At 33.3% G+C, this 24,117-nt stretch overlaps 2 protein-coding genes and 1 long non-coding RNA gene across 5 annotated transcripts in view; all 3 read right to left on the bottom strand.

Annotated features, from left to right (window-relative positions):
- Window positions 1-1,672: 1,672 nt before the first annotated feature.
- Window positions 1,673-4,440, bottom strand: LOC130963172 (ornithine aminotransferase, mitochondrial-like). The gene is made up of 9 exons (XM_057889319.1): window positions 4,431-4,440; window positions 4,244-4,368; window positions 3,420-3,650; window positions 2,815-2,974; window positions 2,662-2,717; window positions 2,420-2,491; window positions 2,260-2,330; window positions 1,918-2,019; window positions 1,673-1,807 (listed from the first exon to the last, which is right to left on the bottom strand). The coding sequence occupies exons 1-9, from the start codon at window positions 4,438-4,440 to the stop codon at window positions 1,798-1,800; spliced, it is 837 nt and encodes a 278-aa protein (XP_057745302.1). The 3' UTR covers window positions 1,673-1,797.
- A 290-nt stretch (window positions 4,441-4,730) lies between these two features.
- On the bottom strand, window positions 4,731-5,402 carry LOC130957919 (uncharacterized). Its single transcript, XR_009077302.1, has 3 exons — window positions 5,304-5,402; window positions 5,050-5,216; window positions 4,731-4,964 (listed from the first exon to the last, which is right to left on the bottom strand). It is a non-coding gene; the product is annotated as an uncharacterized LOC130957919 (long non-coding RNA).
- Window positions 5,403-7,517: 2,115 nt separating this feature from the next.
- The window catches only part of LOC130957892 (serine carboxypeptidase-like 2), a 32,159-nt gene continuing 15,559 nt past the window's right edge, over window positions 7,518-24,117 (bottom strand). For all 3 annotated transcript variants that reach the window (XM_057884737.1, XM_057884745.1, XM_057884754.1), the window contains 4 exons: window positions 9,264-9,376; window positions 9,029-9,142; window positions 7,844-7,889; window positions 7,518-7,721 (listed from right to left, as the gene is read on the bottom strand). In XM_057884737.1, the coding sequence (XP_057740720.1) occupies window positions 7,638-7,721; window positions 7,844-7,889; window positions 9,029-9,142; window positions 9,264-9,376 (357 nt within the window). In that variant the 3' untranslated portion in view covers window positions 7,518-7,637. The remainder of the gene's footprint in view (window positions 7,722-7,843; window positions 7,890-9,028; window positions 9,143-9,263; window positions 9,377-24,117) is intronic.

The raw sequence follows: 24,117 nt of genomic DNA, 5'->3' as shown, positions 1-24,117 counted from the left end.
TCTCCACAATAGGGATGAAATTCTCTATTAGTATAGAATATAGTCAGTGACGGATCTAGAAAATTTTGATAGTGGGGTGATAAACCACTATTTCATGATTTATCTTGTGCTCAATTGAGTGATTTTTATCAACTATTTACCCACTTATTTATATGATTTGCATGTTTTACGTTTTCCTTTCGGATTTTATGCTATGATTGAAAACATGCTTCTTTGGGCTTTAATTTTGCTATGTTTAATCCTCTCTTATTACCATTCGATGCCGTGTAATGTGTGTTAAGTGATTTCAGGGATTACAGGGCAAGAATGGCTTAGAGGATGGAAAAGAAGCATGCAAAAGTGGAAGGAATACAAGAAGTCGAAGAAATTGCTAAGCTGTCCAGCCTGACCTCTTTGCACTCAAATGGTCATAACTTGAGTTACAGAGGTCCAAATGACGCAGTTTCAGTTGCGTTGGAAAGCTAAAGTTCGGGGCTTCACAACGATATATAATTTGCCATAGCTGCTCCGAAGTTAGGCGACGCGGACGCGTGGATGACATGCACGCGTCGCATCTGCGAATTTCAATCCACGCAAACGCGTGGACGACGCCTCCACGTCGCTTTGCCGCGACCTATACGAACCAGCAGCGATTTCTGGACTGTTTTTGACCCAGTTTTTGGCCTAAAAAATACATATTAGAGACTATAAAGTGAGGGAATGCATCCATACTTCATACAACATACATTCATTCATAAGTCACACTTTTCATAATTTAGATGTAGTTTTTAGAGAGAGAGAACCTCTCTCTTAGGATTTAGGATTAGGATTCCTCTTAAAGGATTTAGGATTTCTTCTTCTCACTTTCCAGGTTTAATGTTCCTTTTATTTATTTTCCCAATTTAATTTATGAACTTTTTCATGTTACATTTGATATCTTTATTAATTCAATTCACTACAAGAAAAACACCCATTCAGGTACACTTGAAAAGTGTAGCTAAAAGTGAAAAAAAATGATGCCTTAGGCTACGGCTACGCTTTTTGGGCTACGGCTACGCTTTTTGGGGTGATTCCTATTCAGCCGTTGCCTATTCTCAAAGGCTACGCTTTTCTGCACCAAGGGCTACGCTTTTGACGTTTAGGAATAGGCTACGCTTTTCAAGTGATGCTGTCCAGGACCAAAGGCTACGCTTTTCAGCTTTCATTTTTCCAGAATAGGCTACGCTTTTCAACGCTACTGCATCACTTGTAAAGGGTAGCCACATTGTATACCATAGCTACTTTTTATAAGCGTAGCCTTAGGTCCCTCTTTTTTTTGTATACTACAGCTACTATATATAAGTGTAGCCTTAGGTCTCATTTTTTTTCTATATATATCTAATAATTATTAATACAACATAATAGTTAATAATATGATTACATATACAATAATTCTGCATTTTTATTTAAATGAGTTGAATATTATAAAATAAAAATAAATACATAATTATACTTATAATACACTTATAATAATTATACTTATAAATGCCTGGTAAGAGAAGTGGCGATTTACTACAAAGTTATGAGCTTCAAGAAATTCAAAGAAATAACACACTTATAATAAATTGCAAATCAGTATGTTCTTCTATTATCATAGAAATATCATCATGTTAAGGACATTTTTGTTGTGGGGGGGGGGGGGGGGGGAGGGACTATAAGCCAACTTGTTCAACTATTGAGTTACTAACTTCAGTCAGCTCTTGGTCAGGGCTCCTCGCCAATAGAGACACTTCCAGTCTTGCATCATTGTTGTCAGCTAGTTGAGCTTCAAAATCTTCATCAAATGCAACTGACAAAGGTGATTTCAAATTCAGAATGATATATTAAAATTGATATTATAAAGCAAAAGATAGATAGCTAGGTAAATTAATTATACAACAAAATAATTAAGTTTTGTACCTGAACCATAGAGAGACAGTAGCTTTAGCTCCTTTAGGTAAAACTTTATAATCATAGGATTTAAGAAGTTCAGCACTGGCCAATGGATTCCCGCCAAAGGTACTGTAATCAATAATATACAAAGAAGTTCAGCATTCTTCTCTTGTTTAATTAATAAACAAATTTGCTTTCATTTCAATAAATGAAATTACTCGACCTATACAGAAGACTAAAAAATATTGCCAAGTGGTAAACAGAAGTATAAAACTTCAGACAACAGTCACAACTATCGGTAAGAAAATGTAAATAAAGGAATCATAATAAAGACCATTTATAAAAAGCATTTGTATGATAAAATCAAACCTTCCATGCTCTCCTGGTTTTATACAAAGCATTACATCCTTGTCTGCAAGAACTGCACTCACAGGAAAAACCTATCAAAAGATGCAACCGAGATATGTACTTTGAGAAATCAGAACATAATAAAAATATGAATATTCAACCGAATGTCATGGCTCTTGACCAAAATGAAATCTATAAGCACACCTATCTTTTTCTTAGCCAAAGAATTTGAAGAAGCAACAAGGATTTCCCACTGCATGTAAACATAATATAAAACAATCAAATGGTGAGACCGGAAATAACACCATCAAACTATAACATCAGGGTATAATGTATATAGCAACTTCTTTAGCATCTCAATTTTCAATTCAACCAACAAGGTGAGTGTTGCCAAGCAGATTAAGTGTTCTCAAAAGATCATACCCCAGCTTCACCCTGGATGGGTTCCAAAAGAAAGCCAGCTATGTGTTCTCCTTTTTCTGAATTTTTTCACAGAAAAAAAAAATCAAAGATCAGTCAATTTAAACTAAAATATAGTGATGAAAATGTAAAGCAAAGTATGGGAGCACTAAGAACCTTTAAAAATTCTTTCAAGGGCTTCTGCATCACCAAAATCAACTTTAAGATGGCCAGGCAATAAAGGACCAGAACCCCGGGTAGCTTCATTGTCACAACTCATAGATATAACAGCTAGTGTACGGCCATGGAAGCAGCCACAACATGACACAATAATAGCCTGCCACAAGTATCCGTGAACATAAATAGACAAACACCAGGAAAATTCAAATCTGCATCTCATAAACAGAAAAGAAGATGCTATATTTTGAAGAGTAGACTTCCTTCATTTTATCTTTGCAGAGGAGGAGTACCAATACATCTTACAAGCATTTAGTTTCCAAAATATTTATTGAGAACATATGTCAAAACAGATTCTTCAGGCCATAGCTAAAGCATTTCTCCCTTTAGTTTTGCAAATACTATTAATATCCACAGAGAAAACGGGGTTGGGGGAGGAAAAATAAAGTCATAAAGTATTGTGGATTTCAGCTTAGCATGTCATGAGATATTCCTTGTGTACTAGGCCACAGACCCACACTAAGCAAACATTCACTTCAACCTCAACCTTGGAAAATGTAAAACATTAAGATATGACTACTGTTAAGATGATCTCATTGTTATACCTCATCTTTGGGAATTCTTTTCTTTTCATAACCCCACTTTCTTGCTAATTTCAGAGCTGTTTCCACTCCTTCAGCACCAGTGTTCATGGGAAGAACCATATCATAACCAAGCATACTTGTCAAATGCTCAGCAAATGGTGGAAACCGATCATTGTAAAAGGCTCGAGAGCTCAGCGTCAGCTTTTCTGCCTGCTCTGTTAAGGCTTTCAGAATTTTAGGATGGTAATGTCCCTAAGGAAAAGACAGGCACTTCAATATATTTAATATTTTGCTTTTCAAATCCTAAACACAATGGGCATGAAAAATTGATCAATTTTGCTTAGACAAAGTTTCCTAGGGTTATATATTTAATATTTTTTAACTTCTCAGACCATAAATAAACAGAGGGGTTGGAGAATTTCAAAGACGGGATCAATCAAGTCTGTTTACCAACTTCTATTTGTAAGAAATCCCATTTCAATTTGGTTTCTTTTCTTATCAACAACAGAACCAACTTTCCCACCAATAAAAGTCCTCGACTCATATATATCCACCTGATCGAGAGCAATTAGAAGTAAACATACTAGATAAAATGCATTAGCTAGAATATCCTAATAAATTTAACACCATAATTGTGTTAAGAAACTGACCAAATCACTCCCCTTTGCTTCAAAAATCAAGTTTACCATGTACACCATAACATCCAATTTCAAAATAACATTTTCTTCGTTCCATACTGATAAGTCGCTTTGACTTTTCACATATATTCATAAATCAAAGTATCAAAATGACTTATAAAATATGAAATGGAGGAAGTGTGATATTAAAGATTAAAGGAGCTAAACCTCGTGTCCTTGATCCAAGAGTTTCACTGTAGTTGATATGCCAGAAAGCCCAGCTCCAATGATGGCAACTTTTAGCTTTGGTCCTCGATAATGTTCTGGCTCCGGCGAAAACAACCCTTTTGGCGCTGGCAGGAAACCATTTCATTTGTCAAACTTACAGCTCAGCTCAATTACTTAATAACTAAACCTGGTAACATGGCAAACCAGATTCATTCATAAGCTCACACCACTCCCCTATGATATGTGTTGCGTACTCAGGTTTGAGACTTGATTAGGGTCAATAGTGGATGAGAACTCTTAATATTTTGTGTATAACTGTGTGTGTAGTATAGGTGTGTGTTGTGATATTATAATACTCAAAATTATAGGCTATCCAATTTATGACAAAAAAAAAACATAAATAGAAAACTGAAATATAACATGAGTAACATGGTGAATATGCAGCTAGCATACATAGTAATTAAAATATTTAATAATTGGACTTACAATGTTCCAGCGAATTGTGTGCTAAGATAAGCTTGGTCTTCAGGGAAGAACCTGGCAAGGCCAAAGTCTCCAATCTTGGGATGAAACTTATGATCAAGAAGAATGTTGCTTGCTTTGATGTCTTGGTGAACAATTCTTAGATGTGAATCCTCATGAAGGTACTGCAATCCCCTTTCCACGCCTAGAACAATTTGGAACCTAGTGCTCCAATGCAGGAATCGATCAGCATTGTTCCCTGCATGAGGGGAACATTCAAAGTTTCAATTTGCTCTGTTTAACCAATCCTAAGCTCTTGTGGGAATTAAAAAAAGAAGGGATACCATATATGAAGAGGTCCAAACTTCTGTATTCACAATCCTAACCATCCTTCACAATCCAGTATTCACCCACAGGCACAGAAATTCAGCAAAAATTAATGAAATTGAAAGTTCAAACACTCCCCTTCCCTCTCTTCCAATCCAATACAACTTCTAAAATATATTGTTGCCTACAGAGATATCGAAACTAAAATTGAAATGAGAATGAAATGAAAGTTGAAGAGGGAGAGAGAGAGACAGAGGTTAGGAGTACGGACAGGAGCACGGCAAGCCCTAGCTGCGGCGGCGGCTTCAATCGACCCCAGGAGCGACGACAGTGCACGGCGGAACAGCCTCCTCTCTTGCGTCGCATCTTCGTCCTCTCTCTCCATCTCGTCTGCAAATCGTCTCTCTCTCCCCTCCGGGCTCCCTGCTCTGCGACGGCAATGGCGGCGGCTGCAGCGACGTTGCGGCGGTGACCCCCTCTCACTCTATATTCTCTCGATCGCGCTCTCTCATCTCCGTCTCCCTCCTCTCCTCCCTCTGGTTCACTCTTTCTCTCGGATCTGGGTGTGTGTTTGTGAAAGGGGGCGTGGTGGCAGTGGTGAGTGATGGTGAGAATGAGTGTGAGTGTGTGGGTGTGTTAGGGAAGGGTTTTCAACAATTAATTCGAAGGTGATTTGCAAAGGTGAGGGGCGAAACTTTTTTCTGATCAGAAGGCGAAAGTGAGGGTATTCGAAGGTGAGTGTGATTTGGTGATAAGGAAAAGAAAAATTACTAAGTGTTTGGGTGCATTTGGCCTAGATACATTAGGCTACGCTTTTAAAGTGCACCCAAAACTTAACAAATAGGCTACCCTTTAAAAGCGTCTCCTTTGATATGAAAAGTGAACCTATAGATATCAACCTATGGCTACGCTTTATAAGTGATTTCTATAATACCTAAGGCTACGCTTTTTAAATGATGCCGCATTTGTGTATCCTTTTCTCTTATAAAAAGGCAACACGGAGAAAAGCGTAGCCTATTCTATGAATAGGCTACGCTTTTCAAATGTAGCTTAAAAAAAGTGTGGCTGAATGGGTATTTTTCTTGTAGTGATTTGAGGTATTTCAGACTTATGATTGCTTTTTTTTATTTATTATATAAATAATTTGGATTTTTCCCTTTTGGCTTTGGTTGAGTAATTGGTGACACTTGAGTTATCAAACTCAGCAGTTGATTAATATTTGAAGTTGCTGGTTAATTTGGATCCCTCTAAAGCTAGTCTTTCCTTAGGAGTTGACTAAGACTTGAGAAATCAAATTAATTGGTTCACTTGACTTTCTTTTATTTAGTAAGGGTTAATTAAGTGGGAGCAACAGACAATACTCATCACACCTGATAAGGATAACTAGGATGGGATTTCCAATTATCATACCTTGCCAAGAGATTTTCTGATTATTAATTTATTTTTCTTGTCATTTAAATTACTTATTCCTTTATTTAAAAAAATTCCAAAACATACATTTTTCCATAACCAATAATAAATCATACCTCCCTGTAATTCCTTGAAAAGACGACTCGAGGTTTAAATACTTCGGTTATCAATTTCAAAGGGGTTTGTTACTTGTGACAACCAAAACTTTTGTACGAAAGAATTTTCTGTTGGTTTAGAAACTATACTTACAACGCGATTATATTTATAAATTTCTTTACCGATAGGAAATTCGATCGTCAGGGGGCGAAATATATATAATTTTTATAATAAAAATATTACGTTTACATAAAAAATTAGCTATTAAATTATCTACTATAAATTTGTGTATAAATAAATATATCATTTAACTTATTTTTAATGTATATTTTATATTTCAAAATTTGTATTTTAAGATTTATTCTGTACAAGTGATTATTTTATGTATACGTAGCATAATTGTTGTTATAATTATATTTTGTTATTGTAAAATATGATTAGGTTTCAAAATATCTAATTACAAATTAAAATACTAAAATAGTAATTTAAATAATAACATATAATTTAAAATTTAATTTTTTATATTTCATATTTTAAAACCTTGACAATATAATTAAAATATTTTTTTGTATATGTCGTTAAACAATCATTTAAAACCCAACTTTCATACAATTAGCTCTTGATGATATTATTCATAGTTGAAAAAGTTCATTTAATTAGTGTAGTTATTATGAAAAAAACTAAAGCTAATTTTAAAAGAAGAAATACAAATGGATAGATAATATTCTTTCGAGTCGATTTCTAAGAAAGAACAACAATCTTATTTAAATTTGAAACTTGATCATTATAATGGACATCTAATATGACCTTCTTAAATTGGCTATCAAGTATCGAAAGTTGAATAAAAAATTATTGTGGGTCAAATTTAATAATTTAGTGAGGACAAATAAATATTATTATTATATACTACTCAATAAAATTTTAAATTGTAGAGGGGACGCTTGCCCCCACACCCTAAAGAGTGGATCCGTCCTGAATATAGTTGAACACTTAGTACACAGAATAGTTACATTATATTATTTGATATTTTACAAGTAGTCATAGATGAATGAGCATCATCTCATGTGTAACTAGTTTTGTAACATTTTAGTTATTAAAGTCATAAAGGGGCATTAGAGAGCCACCTAGAGAACATGGCTAAACATTCATCTGGTTTGTACTCAGCAGCTGTATGCCCTCCACCCTATTATTACATATGAAGAAAAAAAGAAATGGACAAATTTCCAAAATAGAGAGACACCACAAAAGAAAAAAAAAAGTACTTTTTTTTAATCTAAATTAAAGAATTAATGTTTTTTTTTTTACCTTCACAGTTGCAAACGTCATTTGATTTGAGTAAGTCCTTGTAAACCTGTTCAAGAGACAAATTATCTATACATGCTCAATGTCTTGGAGTGTTTTAAGAAAGGAAAAGTATGGAGATACGATGAGAATACTAAATAATGTGAACAATAGATATGTCAGATGTTCAATTCAATAGGTATGCAGATGATTATATTGATTTTTAATTGAATGATTATTTTTTTTTTATTTGATTTACTCATGCACAGTTAACAATAGCTGGATGTTCAATTCACTAGATATGCGGATGGTTATCCTAATATTAAGGTTTAGGAGGTAATTTAGAGGTGAAATATTTTTTTATTTTATTAGGTCAATTTTAAAATCTATTGTTCACATTGTTCACAAAAATCATTGTCTACTTAGCAAAACCGAAAAAATAATAATGTTATGTAAACAATTGCTTTCGACGATTATACAAAACAAATACGCAAAAATAAGATACAGGGTACTAATGTATTGTTGAAAGAATAAATATATATACCAGTCATGCTGCATGTACACCAAAAGTTAGCTACAAAATCAGTCATTAATTTAAAATACTTATCTAAATATAAAATATACATAAAAAATAAAATAAACAACACATATATTTATACATAAATATATAACGACTGATTTGATAACTGATTTTTTATGTGCATCTAGTACTTTTATAAACCTATATTGCATATATCACTGATCTTCGTAGGTTAAATAACTCACTATACCCTCACCGTAAACTTCACATCGTTATAGTCATAAGCTTTAATTAAAATGATTATTAACTCAATTTACACAGAATGGTAACTACCATAGTAACCACAAACATAAGCACTATAAAACTAGCTTCAATATATATCATATCATAAAGAATAAAATGATAAATAAATCTTTAAAGATTTATACTTCGAACACATTAGTGCTCAAAAAAAAATAAATACCGAATAAAATTTTTTATACTAACAGATATAGACACATTACTTCTAAATTAACTTTTATAATTAGGATATAAGATCTTAATTTAAATTGACTTGTCCACATTTATTATAATAAAATATTTTATTGGTATTTTTTTACTTTTGAAATTAACTTCTTTAAAATGTAAATATTCAAAAGTTTATTTGTCACTTTATTATAAAATATAAAAACTAAAAGATTCATGCATACCCTGCAACTTGGCCATTTACAAGCCATGGCCTCCAATCATCGAGAATGGAGTAGTTTAGAGCTCTTATCCATGCTTGAGTCGACAAGAAAGGAACAACTAAGTCGTGATCGCCGCTGTCAAAACAATAATTATTGCCCCATGAAATCAGCTTGGTTGCCAATATCCCAAGAAATTAAAGCGAAAAAAAAGATACTGAAATTGTTATTTCAAACTCGAAGCGTCTAGAAACCTTACCTGAATATCAAGGAACGGTAGCCTTTTGTACTGAGATTTACATGAAATTCGAAGCTGCTAGTGATGTCGAAGTCAAAATCAGTAGTGTAACACCGTTTCCATTTTCCTATTTCCTGTGAAGCATGCATTTAGCTTTGATATATCCATTAAATGCTTAGTGCTTAGGCTTCTTTGGTGATGTAGGTTATTATGAATTAATTATATATTTAAGTTAATTTTTAATTATAAAAACCAAGAAAATACGTGTTTGTTGTTAAGAAATACTAATGGAAAGAAAGCTATATTGAATAATGTTAAAGAAAAGAACAATGCTATATAATTAACAAAATGTATTAGTTTTGGCCAACATTATTTAGCCAACAAAAGTATATATATAGTAAATTCTAAACCCTAAATTCTAACTGTATAAAAACAAAATAATATTGACAAAAAATATTAACCTCCTAACATTTCTTTTAAGAAAATATGTGTTGATTGTTAAAAAATACTAACGGATAAATTCAGCAGCTGGATTGAACTATCTCTCTATATATAATAGGAGAGCAGTACATGATTCATTGTTTGACAAGTGTCCAACTTTTATAATCGATATGTGGCGCAGTGAGAAAATAAGGGCATTAAAGTAAATGACAGTTGTTTAGATATCAAATTTAAACTGTATTGTGTACGTATAAATTGAATGACAAAACCCTAATCTGAACATTTGTTGGCGGCCACTGTATTTTAAAATTCAAAAACACTCCTCCCTCATCAGATCTTTTTCCACCCGTCTTTCCATTTTCCAGTGCCGAAGCTCTGCACTTTCACTGGAGCAAACACAGAAACTTTGCTCGTGATGCAAACAGAGGAACCGTCGATAGAGACTTTTCATCTGTTTGCGAAAACCAAAGTTCCGTCTGTTCACACAGTTACTCATCATGGATGGCTGTCGTTGGCGGTGTTGCAGGAGCAATTTATATTTTAAGACTTAGAATAATTACACAAATTGTTGTGTTTATGCAAAATCAAGAAACTGAGAAAGTGTTTCTTTAGCACAGTTAATGAACTCAGAATGGATCTCAGATTCAATTTTACAGCTTGAATGACTCTTGATCTATTACTTTAATGTATGTAATGTTCAGATATAGTGTCGGAGCGCATCTTAAAGGAGCTCAAAGATTTGCAGAAGGACCCTCCTACGTTGTCTAGAATGGTTTAGCTTCCTCAACCACATCCATCTTTTTTATCCTTTGGGTTATTTTGAAAATTATTTTTTTGCTTTCACACTGTGGAAATATTAAAAAAAAATTCAATTTTCTAATATGAGATAAGCAATCTTTGATGGCCCTTTCATTGTTTCATTGATTCTCAGAAAAGTTGGTGCTTACTTTTTCATTTTACTATTTTCATCTCTTTAATCATATTATACATGCTTTCAGGAAGAACTATTAGTAAATTAATTGGAAGTTTTGGAGTCCTCACAAGCTATCTATCTAAAGGCTAAGCTTGAAGAAGCTATCTTGGGACACAACCTATTTGAAGAAGCCTTTATAATCGACATGTGGCACAGTGAAAGGATAAGGGCATCAAAGTAAATAACAGTTACTTAGATGTCAAATTTAAACTGTGTTGTGCGCATATAAATTGAATGACAAAATCCTAATATGAATATTTGTTAGCGGCCACTGTATTTCAAAATTCAAAACCACTCCTCCCTCATCAGATCTCTTTCCTTCCCTCTCTCCATCTGCCAGTATCGAAGCTCTGCACTATCATTGGAGCAAACACAGAAACTTTGCTCGCGATGCAAACAGAGGAATTGTCGGTAGAGAATTTTCATCTGTTTGCGAAAACAAAAGCTCCAAATCATTGTGTTTATGCAAAATCAATAAAACCCAGAAAGTGTTTCTTTAGCACAGTTAATGAACTCAGAATGGATCTCAGATTCAGTTTTAGATCTTGAATGACTCTTGATCTATTACTTTAATGTATGTAATGTTCAGATACGGCGTCGGAGCGCATCTTGAAGGAGCTCAAAGATTTGTAGAAGGACCCTCCTATATTGTCTAGAATGGGTTAGCTTCCTCAACCACATCCATCTTTTTTATCCTTTGGGTTATTTTGAAAATTATTTTTTTGCTTTCACAGTGCGGAAAAATTAAAAAAATTTTCAATTTTCTAATCTGAGATAAGCAATCTTTGATGGCCCTTTCATTGTTTTATTGATTCTCAAAAAAGTTGGTGCAACTTTTTCATTTTTACAATTTTCATCTCTTTAATCACATTATACATGCTTTCAGGAAGAACTATAAGTAAAGTGATTGGAAGTTTTGGAGTTCCCACATGCTATCTATCTAAAGGCTAAGCTTGAAGAAGCTATCTTGGGACACAACCTGTTTGAAGAAGCCTTTATAATCGACATGTGGCATAGTGAAAGGATAAGGGCATCAAAGTAAATAACAGTTGTTTAGATGTCAAATTTAAACTGTGTTATGCTCATATAAATTGAATGACAAAACCCTAATCTGAATATTTTTTAGCAGCCACTGTATTTCAAAATTCAAAAACACTCCTCCCTCATCAAATCTCTTTCCATCCGTCTCTCCATCTGCCAGAACTGAAGCTCTGTACTATCACCGAAGCAAACACAGAAACTTTGCTTGCGATACAAACAGAGAAACCGTCGGTAGAGACTTTTTATCTGTTCGAAAAAATCGAAGCTCCATCCGTTCGCTCAGTTACTCATCATGGGTGGCTGTTGTTAGCGGTGTTGCGGAGGTAATTTATTTTTAAGAGTCAGAATAGTTACACAAATCGTTGTGTTTATGCAAAATCATTGAAACTGAGAAAGTGTTTCTTTAGCATAGTTAATGAACTCAGAATGGATTTCAGATTCAGTTTTAGAGCTTGAATGATTCTTGATCTATTACTTTAATATATGTAATGTTCAGATACGGCGTCGGAGGGCATCTTGAATGAGCTCAAATATTTGCAGAAGGACCCTCCTATGTTGTGTATAATGGGTTAGCTTCCTCAACCACATCCATCCTTTTTATCCTTTCGGTTATTTTGAAAATTACTATTTAGCTTTAACACTATGGAAAAATTTAAAAAATTTTCATTTTTCTAATCTGAGATAAGCAATCTTTGATGGCCCTTTCATTATTTTATTATTTTACAGAGAAGTTGGTGCTTACTTTTTCATTTTTATTGTTTTCATCTCTTTAATCAAATTATACAAGCTTTCAGAAAGAACTATTAGTAAAGTGATTAGAATTTTTGGAGTCCCCACAAGCTATCTATCTAAAGGCTAAGCTTGAAGAAGCTATCTTGGGACACAACCTGTTTGAAGAAGCCTTTATAATTGACATGTGGCACAGTGAAAGGATAAGGGCATCAAAGTAAATAACAGTTATTTATATGACAAATTTAAACTGTGTTGTGTACATATAAATTGTATGACAAAACCCTAATCTGATAATTTGTTAACAGCCACTGTATTTCGAAATTCAAAAGCACTCCTCCCTCATCAGATCTCTCTCCATCCGTCTCTCTATCTGCTAGTACCGAAGCATTGCACTATAACTAGAGCAAACACAAGAAACTTTACTCGCGATGCAAACAGAGGAACCATTGGTAGAGACTTTTCATCTGCTTGCAAAAAGCAAACCTCCATCCATTCACACTGTTACTCATCATAGATGGCTGGTATTGCAGATGTAATTTATTTTATAAGAGTTAGAATAGTTACCAAATCGTTGTGTTTATGCAAAGTTAATGAAACTGACAAAGTGTTTCTTTAGCACATTTAATGAACTCAGAAAGGATCTCATATTCAGTTTTAGAGCTTGAATGATTCTTGATCTATTACCTTAGTGTATGCAATGTTCAGATACGGAGTCGGAGCACATCTTCAAGGAGGTCAAAGATTTACAAGAGGACCCTCCTACGTTGTGTAGAATGGGTTAGCTTCCTTAACCACATCCATCTGTTTTATCCTTTGGGTTCTTTTGAAAATTATTATTTAGCTTTAACACTGAGGGAAAATTTAAGAAATTTTCATTTTTCTAATCTGAGATAAGCAATCTTTTATGGCCCTTTCATTGTTTCATTGATTCTCAGATAAGTTGGTATTTACTTTTTAATTTTTTACTGTTTTCATCTCTTTAATCACATTATACATGCTTTCAGGAAGAACTATCAGTAAAGTGATTGAAATTTTTGGAGGCCCCACATACTATCTATCTAAAGGCTAATATTGAAGAAGCTATCTTGGGACACAACCCTTTTTGAAGAAGCCTTTATAATTGACATGTGGCATAGTGAAAGGATAAGGGCATCAAATTAAGTAACAGGTTTTTAGATGCCAAATTTAAACTGTGTTGTGTACATATAAATTGAATGACAAAACCCTAATCTGAATATTTGTTAGCGGCCACTGTATTTCAAAATTCAAAAACACACCTCGCTCCCTAGATCTCTCTCCATCCGTCTCTCCATCTTTTAGTACCGAAGCTCTGCACTATCACCGGAGCAAACATAGAAACTTTGCTCGCGACGCAAATAGAGGAACCTTCGGTAGAGACTTTTCATCTGTTTGCGAAAACCGAAGCTCTATCCATTCGCACAGTTATTCATCATGGATGGCTGTCGTTGGTGGTGTTGCAGAGGTAATTTATTTTTTAAAAGATAGAATAGTTTCCAAATCGTTGTCTTTATGCAAAATCAATGAAACTGGAAAAGTGTTTCTTTAGCACAGTTAATGAACACAGAATGGATCTCATATTCAGTTTTAGAGCTTGAATGATTCTTCATCTGTTACTTTACTGTATGTAATGTTCAGATACGGCGTCGGAGCGCATCTTGAAGGAGCTCAAAGATTTGCAGAAGGACCCTCCTACGTTGTGTAGAATGGGTTAGCTTCCTTAACCACATCCATCTATTTTATCCTTTGAGTTATTTTGAAAATTATTATCTAGCTTTAACACTGAGGGAAAATTTAAAAAATTTTCATTTTTCTAATCTGAGATAAGCTATCTTTGATGGCTCTTTCATTGTTTCATTGATTCTCAGAGAAGTTGGAGCTTACTTTTTCATTTTTTACTGTTTTCATCTCTTTAATCACATTATACATGATTTCAGAAAGAACTATCAGTAAAGTGATTGAAATTTTTGGACGCCCCACATACTATCTATCTAAAGGCTAAGCTTGAAGAAGCTATCTTAGGACATTTGAAGAAGCCTTTATAATTGACATGTGGCGCAGTGAAAGGATAAGGGCATCAAAGTAAGTAACAGGTTTTTAGATGCCAAATTTAAACTGTGTTGTGTACATATAAATTGAATGACAAAATCCTAATCTGAATATTTGTTAGCGGCCACTGTATTTTAAAATTCAAAAACACGCCTCCCTCCCCAGATCTCTCTCCATCCGTCTCTCCATCTTCCAGTACCGAAGCTCTGCACTATCACCGGAGCAAACACAGAAACTTTGCTCGCGACGCAAACAGAGGAACCTTCAGTAGAGACTTTTTATCTGTTCGCGAAAATCGAAGCTCCATCCGTTCGCACAGTTATTCATCATGGATGGCTGTCGTTGGTGGTGTTGCAGAGGTAACTTATTTTTTAAAAGTTAGAATTGTTTCCAAATCGTTGTCTTTATGCAAAATCAATGAAACTGGAAAAGTATTTCTTTAGCACAGTTAATGAACTCAGAATAGATCTCATATTCAGTTTTAGAGCTCGAATGATTCTTCATCTGTTACTTTACTCTATGTAATGTTAAGATACGGCGTCGGAGCGCATCTTGAAGGAGCTCAAAAATTTGCAGAAGGACCCTCCTACGTTGTGTAGAATGGGTTAGCTTCCTTAACCACATCCATCTATTTTATCCTTTGGGTTATTTTAAAAATTATTATTTAGCTTTATCATTGAGGAAAAATTTAAAAATTTTTCATTTTTCTAATCTGAGATAAGCTATCTTTGATGGCCCTTTCATTGTTTCATTGATTCTCAGAGAAGTTGGTGCTTACTTTTTCATTTTTTACTGTTTTCATCTCTTTAATCACATTATACATGCTTTCAGAAAGAACTATCAGTAAAGTGATTGAAATTTTTGGAGGCCCCCCATACTATCTATCTAAAGGCTAAGCTTGAAGAAGCTATCTTAGGACACAACCCTTTTTGAAGAAGCCTTTATAATTGACATGTGGCGCAGTGAAAGGATAAGGGCATCAAAGTAAATAACAGGCTTTTAAATGCCAAATTTAAACTGTGTTGTTTACATATAAATTGAATGACAAAATCCTAATCTGAATATTTGTTAGCAGCCACTGTATTTCGAAATTCAAAAACACACCTCCCTCTCCAGATCTCTCCATCCGTCTCTCCATCTTCCAGTACCGAAGCTCTGCACTATCACCGGAGCAAACACAGAAACTTTGCTCGCAATGCAAACAGAAGAACCTTCCGTAGAGACTTTTCATCTGTTCGTGAAAACCGAAGCTCCATCCGTTCCCACAGTTATTCATCATGGATGGCTGTCATTGGCGGTGTTGCAGAGGTAATTTATTTTTTAAAAGTTAGAATAGTTACTAAATCGTTGTCTTTATGTAAAATCAATGAAACTGAGAAAGTGTTTCTTTAGCACAGTTAATGAACTCAGAATGATCTCATATTCAGTTTTAGAGCTTGAATGATTCTTCATCTGTTACTTTAGTGTATGTAATGTTCAGATACGGCGTCGGAGCGCATCTTGAAGGAGCTCAAAGATTTGCAGAAGGATCCTCCTACATTGTGTAGAATGGGTTAGCTTTCTTAACCACATCCATCTATTTTATCCTTTGGGTTATTTTGAAAATTATTATCTTGCTTTAACACTGAGGAAAAATTTAAAAAATTTTCATTTTTCTAATCTGAGCTAAGCTATCTTTGATGGCTCTTTCATTGTTTCATTGATTCTCAGAGAAGTTGGAGCTTACTTTTTCATTTTTTACTGTTTTCATCTCTTTAATCACATTATACATACTTTCAGGAAGAACTATCAGTAAAGTGATTGAAATTTTTGGAGACCCCACATACTGTCTATCTAAAGGCTAAGCTTGAAGAAGCTATCTTGGGACACAACCCTTTTTGAAGAAGCCTTTATAATCGACATGTGGCGCAGTGAAAGGATAAGGGCATCAAAGTAAATAACAGGTTTTTAGATGCCAAATTTAAACTGTGTGTTGTACATATAAATTGAATGACAAAACCCTAATCTGAACATTTGTTAGCGGCCACTGTATTTCAAAATTCAAAAACATACCTCTCTCCCCAGATCTCTCTCCATTCGTCTCTCCATCTGCCAGTTCCGAAGCTCTTCACTATCACCGGAGCAAACACAAAAACTTTGCTCGCGAAGCAAATAGAGGAACCGTCGGTAGAGACTTTTCATCTGTTTGCGAAAACCAAAGCTCCATCGGTTCGCACAGTAACTCATCATGGATGGCTGTCGTTGGCGGTGTTACGGAGGTAATTTATTTTTTAAAAGTTAGAATAGTTACCAAATCGTTGTGTTTATGCAAAATCAATGAAACTGAGAAAGTGTTTCTTTAGCACCGTTAATGAACTCAGAATGAATCTAATATTCAGTTTTAGAGCTTGAATGATTCTTCATCTATTACTTTAGTGTATGTAATATTCAGATACGGCGTCGGAGCGTATCTTGAAGGAGTTAAAAGATTTGCAGAAGGACACTCCTACGTTGTGTAAAATGGGTTAGCTTTCTCAACCACATCCATCTTTTTTATCCTTTGGGTTATTTTGAAAATTATTATTTAGCTTTAACACTGTGGTAAACTTTAAAAAATTTTTATTTTTCTAATCTGAGATAAGCAATCTTTTATGGCCTTTTCATTATTTCATTGATTCTCAGAGAAGTTGGTGCTTACTTTTTAATTTTTACTATTTGCATCTCTTTAATCCCATTATACATGCTTTCAAGAAGAACTATTAGTAAAGTGATTGAAATTTTTGGAGGCCCCATATACTATCTATCTAAAGGCAAAGCTTGAAGAAGCTATCTTGGGACACAACATGTTTGAGGAAGCCTTTATAATCGACATGTGGCGCAGTGAAAGGATAAAGGCATCAAAGTAAATAACAGTTGTTTAGAAGTCAAATTTAAACTGTGTTGTGTAAATATAAATTGAATGACAAAACCCTAATCAAAACATTTGTTTGCGGCCACTGTATTTCAAAATTTAAAAACATCCCTCCCTCCTCAGATCTCTCTCTATCCGTCTCTCCATCTTCCAGTACCAAAGCTCTACACTATCACCGGAGCAAACACAGAAACTTTGCTCGCGATACAAACAGAGGAACCGTCGGTAGAGACTTTTCATCTGTTCGCGAAAACCAAAGCTCCATCAGTTCGTACAATTACTCATCATGGATGGCTGTCATTGGTGATGTTGCAGAGGTAATTTATTGTTTAAGAATTAGAATATTTACACAAATCGTTGTGTTTATGTAAAATGAATGAAACTAAGAAAGTGTTTCTTTTGCACAGTTAATGAATTCAGAATGGATCTCAGATTTAGTTTTACAACTTGAATTACTCTTGATCTATTACTTTAATATTTGTAATATTCAGATATGGCGTCGGAACTCATCTTGAAGGAGCTCAAAGATTTGCTGAAGGACCCTCCTACGTTGTGTAGAATAGGTTAGCTTCCTTTACCACATCCATCTTTTTATCCTTTGGGTTATTTTGAAAATTATTATTTAGCTTTAACACTGTGGAAAAATTTCTAATCCGAGATAAGCAATCTTTGAAGGCCCTCTCATTGTTTCATTGATTCTCAGAGATGTTGGTTCTTATTTTTTCATTTTTACTATTTTTATCTCTTTAATCACATTATACATGCTTCTAGGAAGAACTATCAACAAAATTATTGGAATTTTTGGAGTCCCCACATGCTATCTATCTAAAGACTAAGCTTGAAGAAGCTATCTTGGGACACAACCTGTTTGAAGAAGCCTTTATAATCGACATGTGGGGCAGTGAAAGGATAAGGGCATCAAAGTAAGTAACAATTGTTTAGATGTCAAATTTAAATTATGTTGTGTACATATAAATTGAATGGCAAAACCCTAATCCGAACATTTGTTAGGGGCCACTGTATTTCAAAATTCAAAAGCACTCCTCCCTCATCAAATCTCTCTCCATTCGTCTCTCCATCTGCCAGTACCGAAGCTCTGCACTATCACCGGAGCAAACACAAAAACTTTGCTCGCGATGCAAACAGAGGAATTGTCGGTAGAGACTTTTCATCTGTTTGCAAAAACCGAAGCTCCATCCGTTCGCACAGTAACTCATCATGGATGGCTATCGTTGGCAGTGTTGCAGAGGTAATTTAATTTTTAAGAGTTAGAATAGTTACCAAATCGTTGTGTTCATGCAAAATCAATGAAACTGAGAAAGTGCTTCTTTAGCATAGTTAATGAACTCAGAATGGATCTCATATTCAATTTTTGAGCTTGAATGATTCTTGATCTATTACTTTCGTGTATGTAATGTTCAGATACGGTGTCGAGGCGCATCTTGAAGGAGCTCAATGATTTGTAGAAGGACCCTCCTACGTTGTGTAGAATGGGTTAGCTTTCTCAACCACATCCATCTTTTTTAACCTTTGGGTTTTTTTGAAAATTATTATTTAGCTTTAACACTGTGAAAAAATTTTTAAAAAATTCATTTTTTTAATCTGAGATAAACAATCTTTGATGGACCTTTCATTGTTTCATTAATTCTCAGAGAAGTTTGTGCTTACATTTTTATTTTTACTATTTTTATTTCTTTAATCACATTATACATGCTTTTCAGGAAGAACTATCAGTAAAGTGATTGAAATTTTTGGAGTCCCCACGTGCTATCTATCTAAAGGCTAAACTTAAATAAGCTATCTTGGGACACAACCTGTTTGATGAAAAGATAGAAGAGCCAAAGAAGATCAATGAAGCAACTGAAGGGAATAATAACGAAGAAGAAGTTAAAAGAAAGGTTCTGTTAAAGAGGGTGTGGAACCAGTGAAGGAGCAAGAGAAAAAATAGAATCAGAGAAGAAAAGTGTTGGAGTGGAGAAGGATGTGTCTCTTTGTGGGATACCACTTCTGCTAAGCAAAGGAGATGAAAGCAGGGATATAAATCTTCTCATGTTTCTAAAGGCTTGGGAGTTCAAGGTCAATGATGAAGAGGTCAAGTTTCTTTTTTTTTTCCTTTATAAATAGTACTTCATAAATAATCTACTTTAAATTAGAATTTACTAAAAAAATAATAGAATAAAAGAAATCTACTTTAAATATTATAGTATGATATTTGTTCTCTTTGATACGAATTTATTAGATCATTGCAAGATAAATAATATGTGAAAATGATGAATTTGGCGGATAAGAGAGACATTCAAAATGATCAGGTGTAGGATATAAAATAAATTTTTATAGGTCGGTACGTTGTTTTCTCTTACTAATTTTTAAAATGTTTATCTGAATAAAATAAAAATAAAATTTTGAAAGAAAACTATTTCACAATAGTTTTGTTTCCATTTTTCAATAGATATTTCATAAATTGAAGCTGATGGCAAAGTAACTAAACATTATTATTAAGCTTATTGAGTGATTTCTTTTTCATATACTATATATTGACCAAATTTTATATTGATAATTAGCTGCAATTTTTAGTTGCAAATAGTCAAAAAATGTACTTATTTGGAGTAAGGTAGACAATTATATTGTTATTACCTAATTCTTCGTTGGTTACAACAATTATGTGTAATAATTGAAGATGAAGTTGTTCTTCTCATTTACATTACACTACATGATAGAGATTGTTTCAAAAGGACTAAAATAAATGTATTTCATGTACTCACATTTTAAGTAGATAAAGCTTTTGAAAATTGCTCTTCAAATCAGATTTTATAATATTTTATTATTTTTTTTAATTACTCTTTACATCAGATTCAATAATATTTTATTCTATTTTGTTATATTTTTTAAAAAGTATCTAATTATTTGATTAAATTTTTATTTTGTTTGCAGTTGCAATTAAAAATTTAAATAATCTTTTTTAAAGTATATTCTCATTCTTGACACATTAAATCCGCCATCACTTATATCTCATTATCAATTCATTCTTATTTCCTATCTTAGATATTTTAATCACTCTGACCAAATTAAAAGAGTAGGGTTAATAACTTTTATATTGCTGTTGACCATATAGCTATTGTTATTCTCATGACAAATTTACATACTCAAACAATCTACTTTTGTTTAGTTTTTATTGCCTTGTTAAATGAAGTAAGAGAGGTTGATCCTTTCTTTTCTCTTTGTATCTCGTATAAATTATAGTGTATTATATTTGATGAAAAAGCTTTGTGTACACCACAAAATTAGTCATATCTTAAACTAGGCAATATGTTGTGAAATTTCTTAGGTTTATTGTTTACTTTCTCCCATCATTTCCTCACTATGATATTGTTTGAGCTTCATAACTTTATCTTACCAAGAATAAGTTACTCAAATCATGACTCCATTTTATTATTGTGACTACTAATTTGTGATATGTAATTTAGTTATGCAATTATCCATTATTATAGAGCAGTAAATAAGGGAAATTTATTTAAAACATGTTTTTGAATCGAGAATATGTGCCACTGCTGGAATGGCACCATATATGAGAATCACTATATGATTTTGGTGAAAGCAGTTGTTCTTTTAGCTTAGTTTTCTTGAAAAGCACTTGGTTTCATTAAAATGTTGTGTTATATTTGTTCAATAAATAATATAATTTGTAGATTGTCTAGCTAAACTATAACTATTTCTATTTAGATAGCTTGGGCGAATCTATTTGATAGATGAGATTGATGATTTGATATGTGAATAACTGAATACGGCTGCAGGCATTCTTTTACCAAGGTTTTTTTTGTATAGTATTTCTGATGATTTTTTTTTTCATATTTGATGCTCTTTTCTTCTAGCCTATCTTGCTCTATTGAAAGAGTTTTTCATTTGTTCTTACAATGAGATGCCAAATTGAACACATGATAAAGTATAAATATATATATTCATTTAACATTGAAAATCAAAATTATTGTTTACCGCACTCTATTGTTTTTGCAAGTTTTTAAAATATATTTTATTCAGGACTTGAGATATAATGTTGCTGATTAATGATGTGTGATTTTTCATCGGTGATTAGATAAAAAAAATATTTACGTGCAAAGTTTAGAAGTGGTAAGGATGATATGCATGGTGATGAAGAAGAGTAGCATGAAGATAGTAATTAAGCTTAGCTTTGGGGAAAAGAGGTACGTCCCTTGAGAACCGTAACTTTTATTATTACAAAACAAGAAATTAATGAATTCACCCATAATAATGAAGAAGAGTAGCATGAAGATAATAAGCTTGCTTTTCTCTAGATTTATTTTTATTTAAATAATAATCTTAGTGAGATAATACTTGGCAATGTTGTTGCTTTCACTTTAAGTGAAACTATTATTTATGGATTACTATATATTAACTAGCTACTATTGTACAATTCAATTATTATGACAACAAGCCTAAATTCATATAACTACATATAATTTTTCAATCAGCAACATAAGTTACTTATTAGTTGTGATGAACTTTCAATTTATATTTTGAATTATTCAATAACAACAACACTGAAACCTGCACATCCATTTGATGACTTTGGAATTGGACTTGAACAAATTACTTCTCTTTCTAAGGAGTAGAACGCTTATGCTTTAGAAGAATAAAGAGGAGTAAGTCTACAATACTTTTTTTTGTCTAATTAAGACATTTCCTTTGCTAATGTTAACGAGAATTGATGAGTTTGAAATTATATATTTTTTTCTGCGGTATAAATGGTATTTGATGCTAATATTTACCTTGATAAGGGTAAGAGTAGTTCTTTATATATATTATATAGCATAATGCTCACATTTGAAGAAAAGGTTAATTCTTAATTTAATAATTAAGGAAAATAATATTTAAAGAGATAATTGTGATTTTTAATATTATATTTGGTGTCTCGATATATGAATGGTAGATAGGTGAATGATTGAGGTTTATATAATCTATTGTTTTGTAAATGTCATATCATTTGCCGTGAAAAATGATGATTATAATAATCATTAGGTTTTTTTTTTCTATAATTTGAGTTTCAGTTTAAGTATTTAATATTTTTGTTTCAGATTTTGGATGGAAGATTGTAGTAATAAAGCAATGTAAAAACCATTACAAGAAGCATGTTGAAGAATGAAAATATTACACTGGAAGAAATTATTTCTGTTGAAGATGAATAAAAAGAAAACAATTATGCTAGCAATATACATTTCTATGGCTTGCCTACTGTGTAATCTATAAAATTATCTTTATTATATAAAATAGTTAATTTTATCAAATAAGTTCAATTATTAACAATCTTGCGATTTTGCACGAGTCTGATTTCGTACAATTATAAAAGTAAAAAAAAAAAAGAATTAAAAATCTACTTTCACTCCAAAGTTCCAAAGTTGATAGAAAAGGTCACTGTAAAATTAAACAACTGACATTTGGAAAACAAAATTGACAGTTTAATAATTAACTTTTCAAAGTAATAACAGATGTCTTCGATGAAGATTTTATATAAATACTTTCAGTAATTATAGAGGGAATTAGATAAGAAATTTATATATCTCAATTTATTTTATTTATCTCAATTTGATGTTCTCTTATGATATGACAATTAATAAAAGTCAAGTACAATTTTTGAATCATGTAGACTTACTTTTTTAAGTAATTGATTTTTACTCATTGCAACATTATGTGGCAGGCTCAAGATTCATCAACAAATATGAACTTAAAATTATCATTTCTAATGACAATTTAAGTAATTCTACTAAAACAAATAACATAGTTTATGGAAGAGTATTTAAAAATGTCTAATTTCATCTTTGTAGTATCTAAGCCAGTCACGGAGCTTAGTTCAGACAAAGGGTGGCCATGGCCCCCCCAAACTTTTATTAAAAAAATTAGTAATACTTTTTTAAAAAATAAAAAATAGTTAAGTTGGCTCAAATATTTTATTATGACTTAGTTACGGTGGGTAACCGGAGATTAATAAGATAGCTGGCTTTTGTTGGCCCAATCGCCCGCGGATGGTGGCTTCCGAGCTGGTTTGCACGTTGGAACCTCCTTCCGACTTGTGTTCGTGAGTGAATGGGGGGTGGTACCTGCAAAGACACTCCGATGCCTAAGTTAGCAAGGGTGTGAGCAGGTCTAGAGAGTATTGGGCTTAGAGATACATGAGGGGTGTCAGTGTATTTATAGTGGTGAGCCAATAACCACCGTTGGAGTAGTGCCATATTTTTAGGATGCTAACCGTCCCTTTATCTTAGAGAGGTTAAGATATGGTTTCGAAGAAGTGGTTAGAGAGATTTTAGGGGTGGTTACTCATTTGAATGAGTGTTTACCTGCCAGCTAATCTCGTGCCCGACTTCTTTAAGACAAATCGTAGTCAATACCGACTTCTTGACACCAAGTCGGTGCGTAGTAAGGCTCAATCTTCTGGATTAAGCTTTTCCTTTGGACCTGGGCCTTTATTATTGGGCCAGGGTATGAACAGTGCCCCTACTTGAGCCCAAGATTCCTTTAGGGCTTGGGTTCAAGTATTTAACTCGGGTTCGTAGCTGACTTTCTCGGAGGAAACACGGGTTTTTAAACCGACGTGATTTTCGCGACCTTTTGTTTCTGACAGTTACGTCTATTCAAGCGTCGTGTCCGTTAGGGATGCACTTAGGGATTGATGGCTTTGGTAACGGTGCACTCTCATTAATGACTGCCCCATTTTTACC

This window comes from Arachis stenosperma, chromosome 2 (genome assembly GCF_014773155.1).
Source record: "Arachis stenosperma cultivar V10309 chromosome 2, arast.V10309.gnm1.PFL2, whole genome shotgun sequence".
In the NCBI taxonomy this organism is placed as follows: domain Eukaryota; kingdom Viridiplantae; phylum Streptophyta; class Magnoliopsida; order Fabales; family Fabaceae; genus Arachis; species Arachis stenosperma.
This window is presented reverse-complemented; position numbering and strand designations above follow the sequence as displayed.

Coding starts and splice junctions, on each gene's coding strand:
- LOC130963172 (XM_057889319.1), bottom strand. Junction 3,651..4,243: donor TCTTGGATCAAGGACACGAG/GTTTAGCTCCTT, acceptor TCTTTTCCTTAG/GGACATTACCATCCTAAAAT. Junction 2,331..2,419: donor TGCTTATAGATTTCATTTTG/GTCAAGAGCCAT, acceptor ATCTTTTGATAG/GTTTTTCCTGTGAGTGCAGT.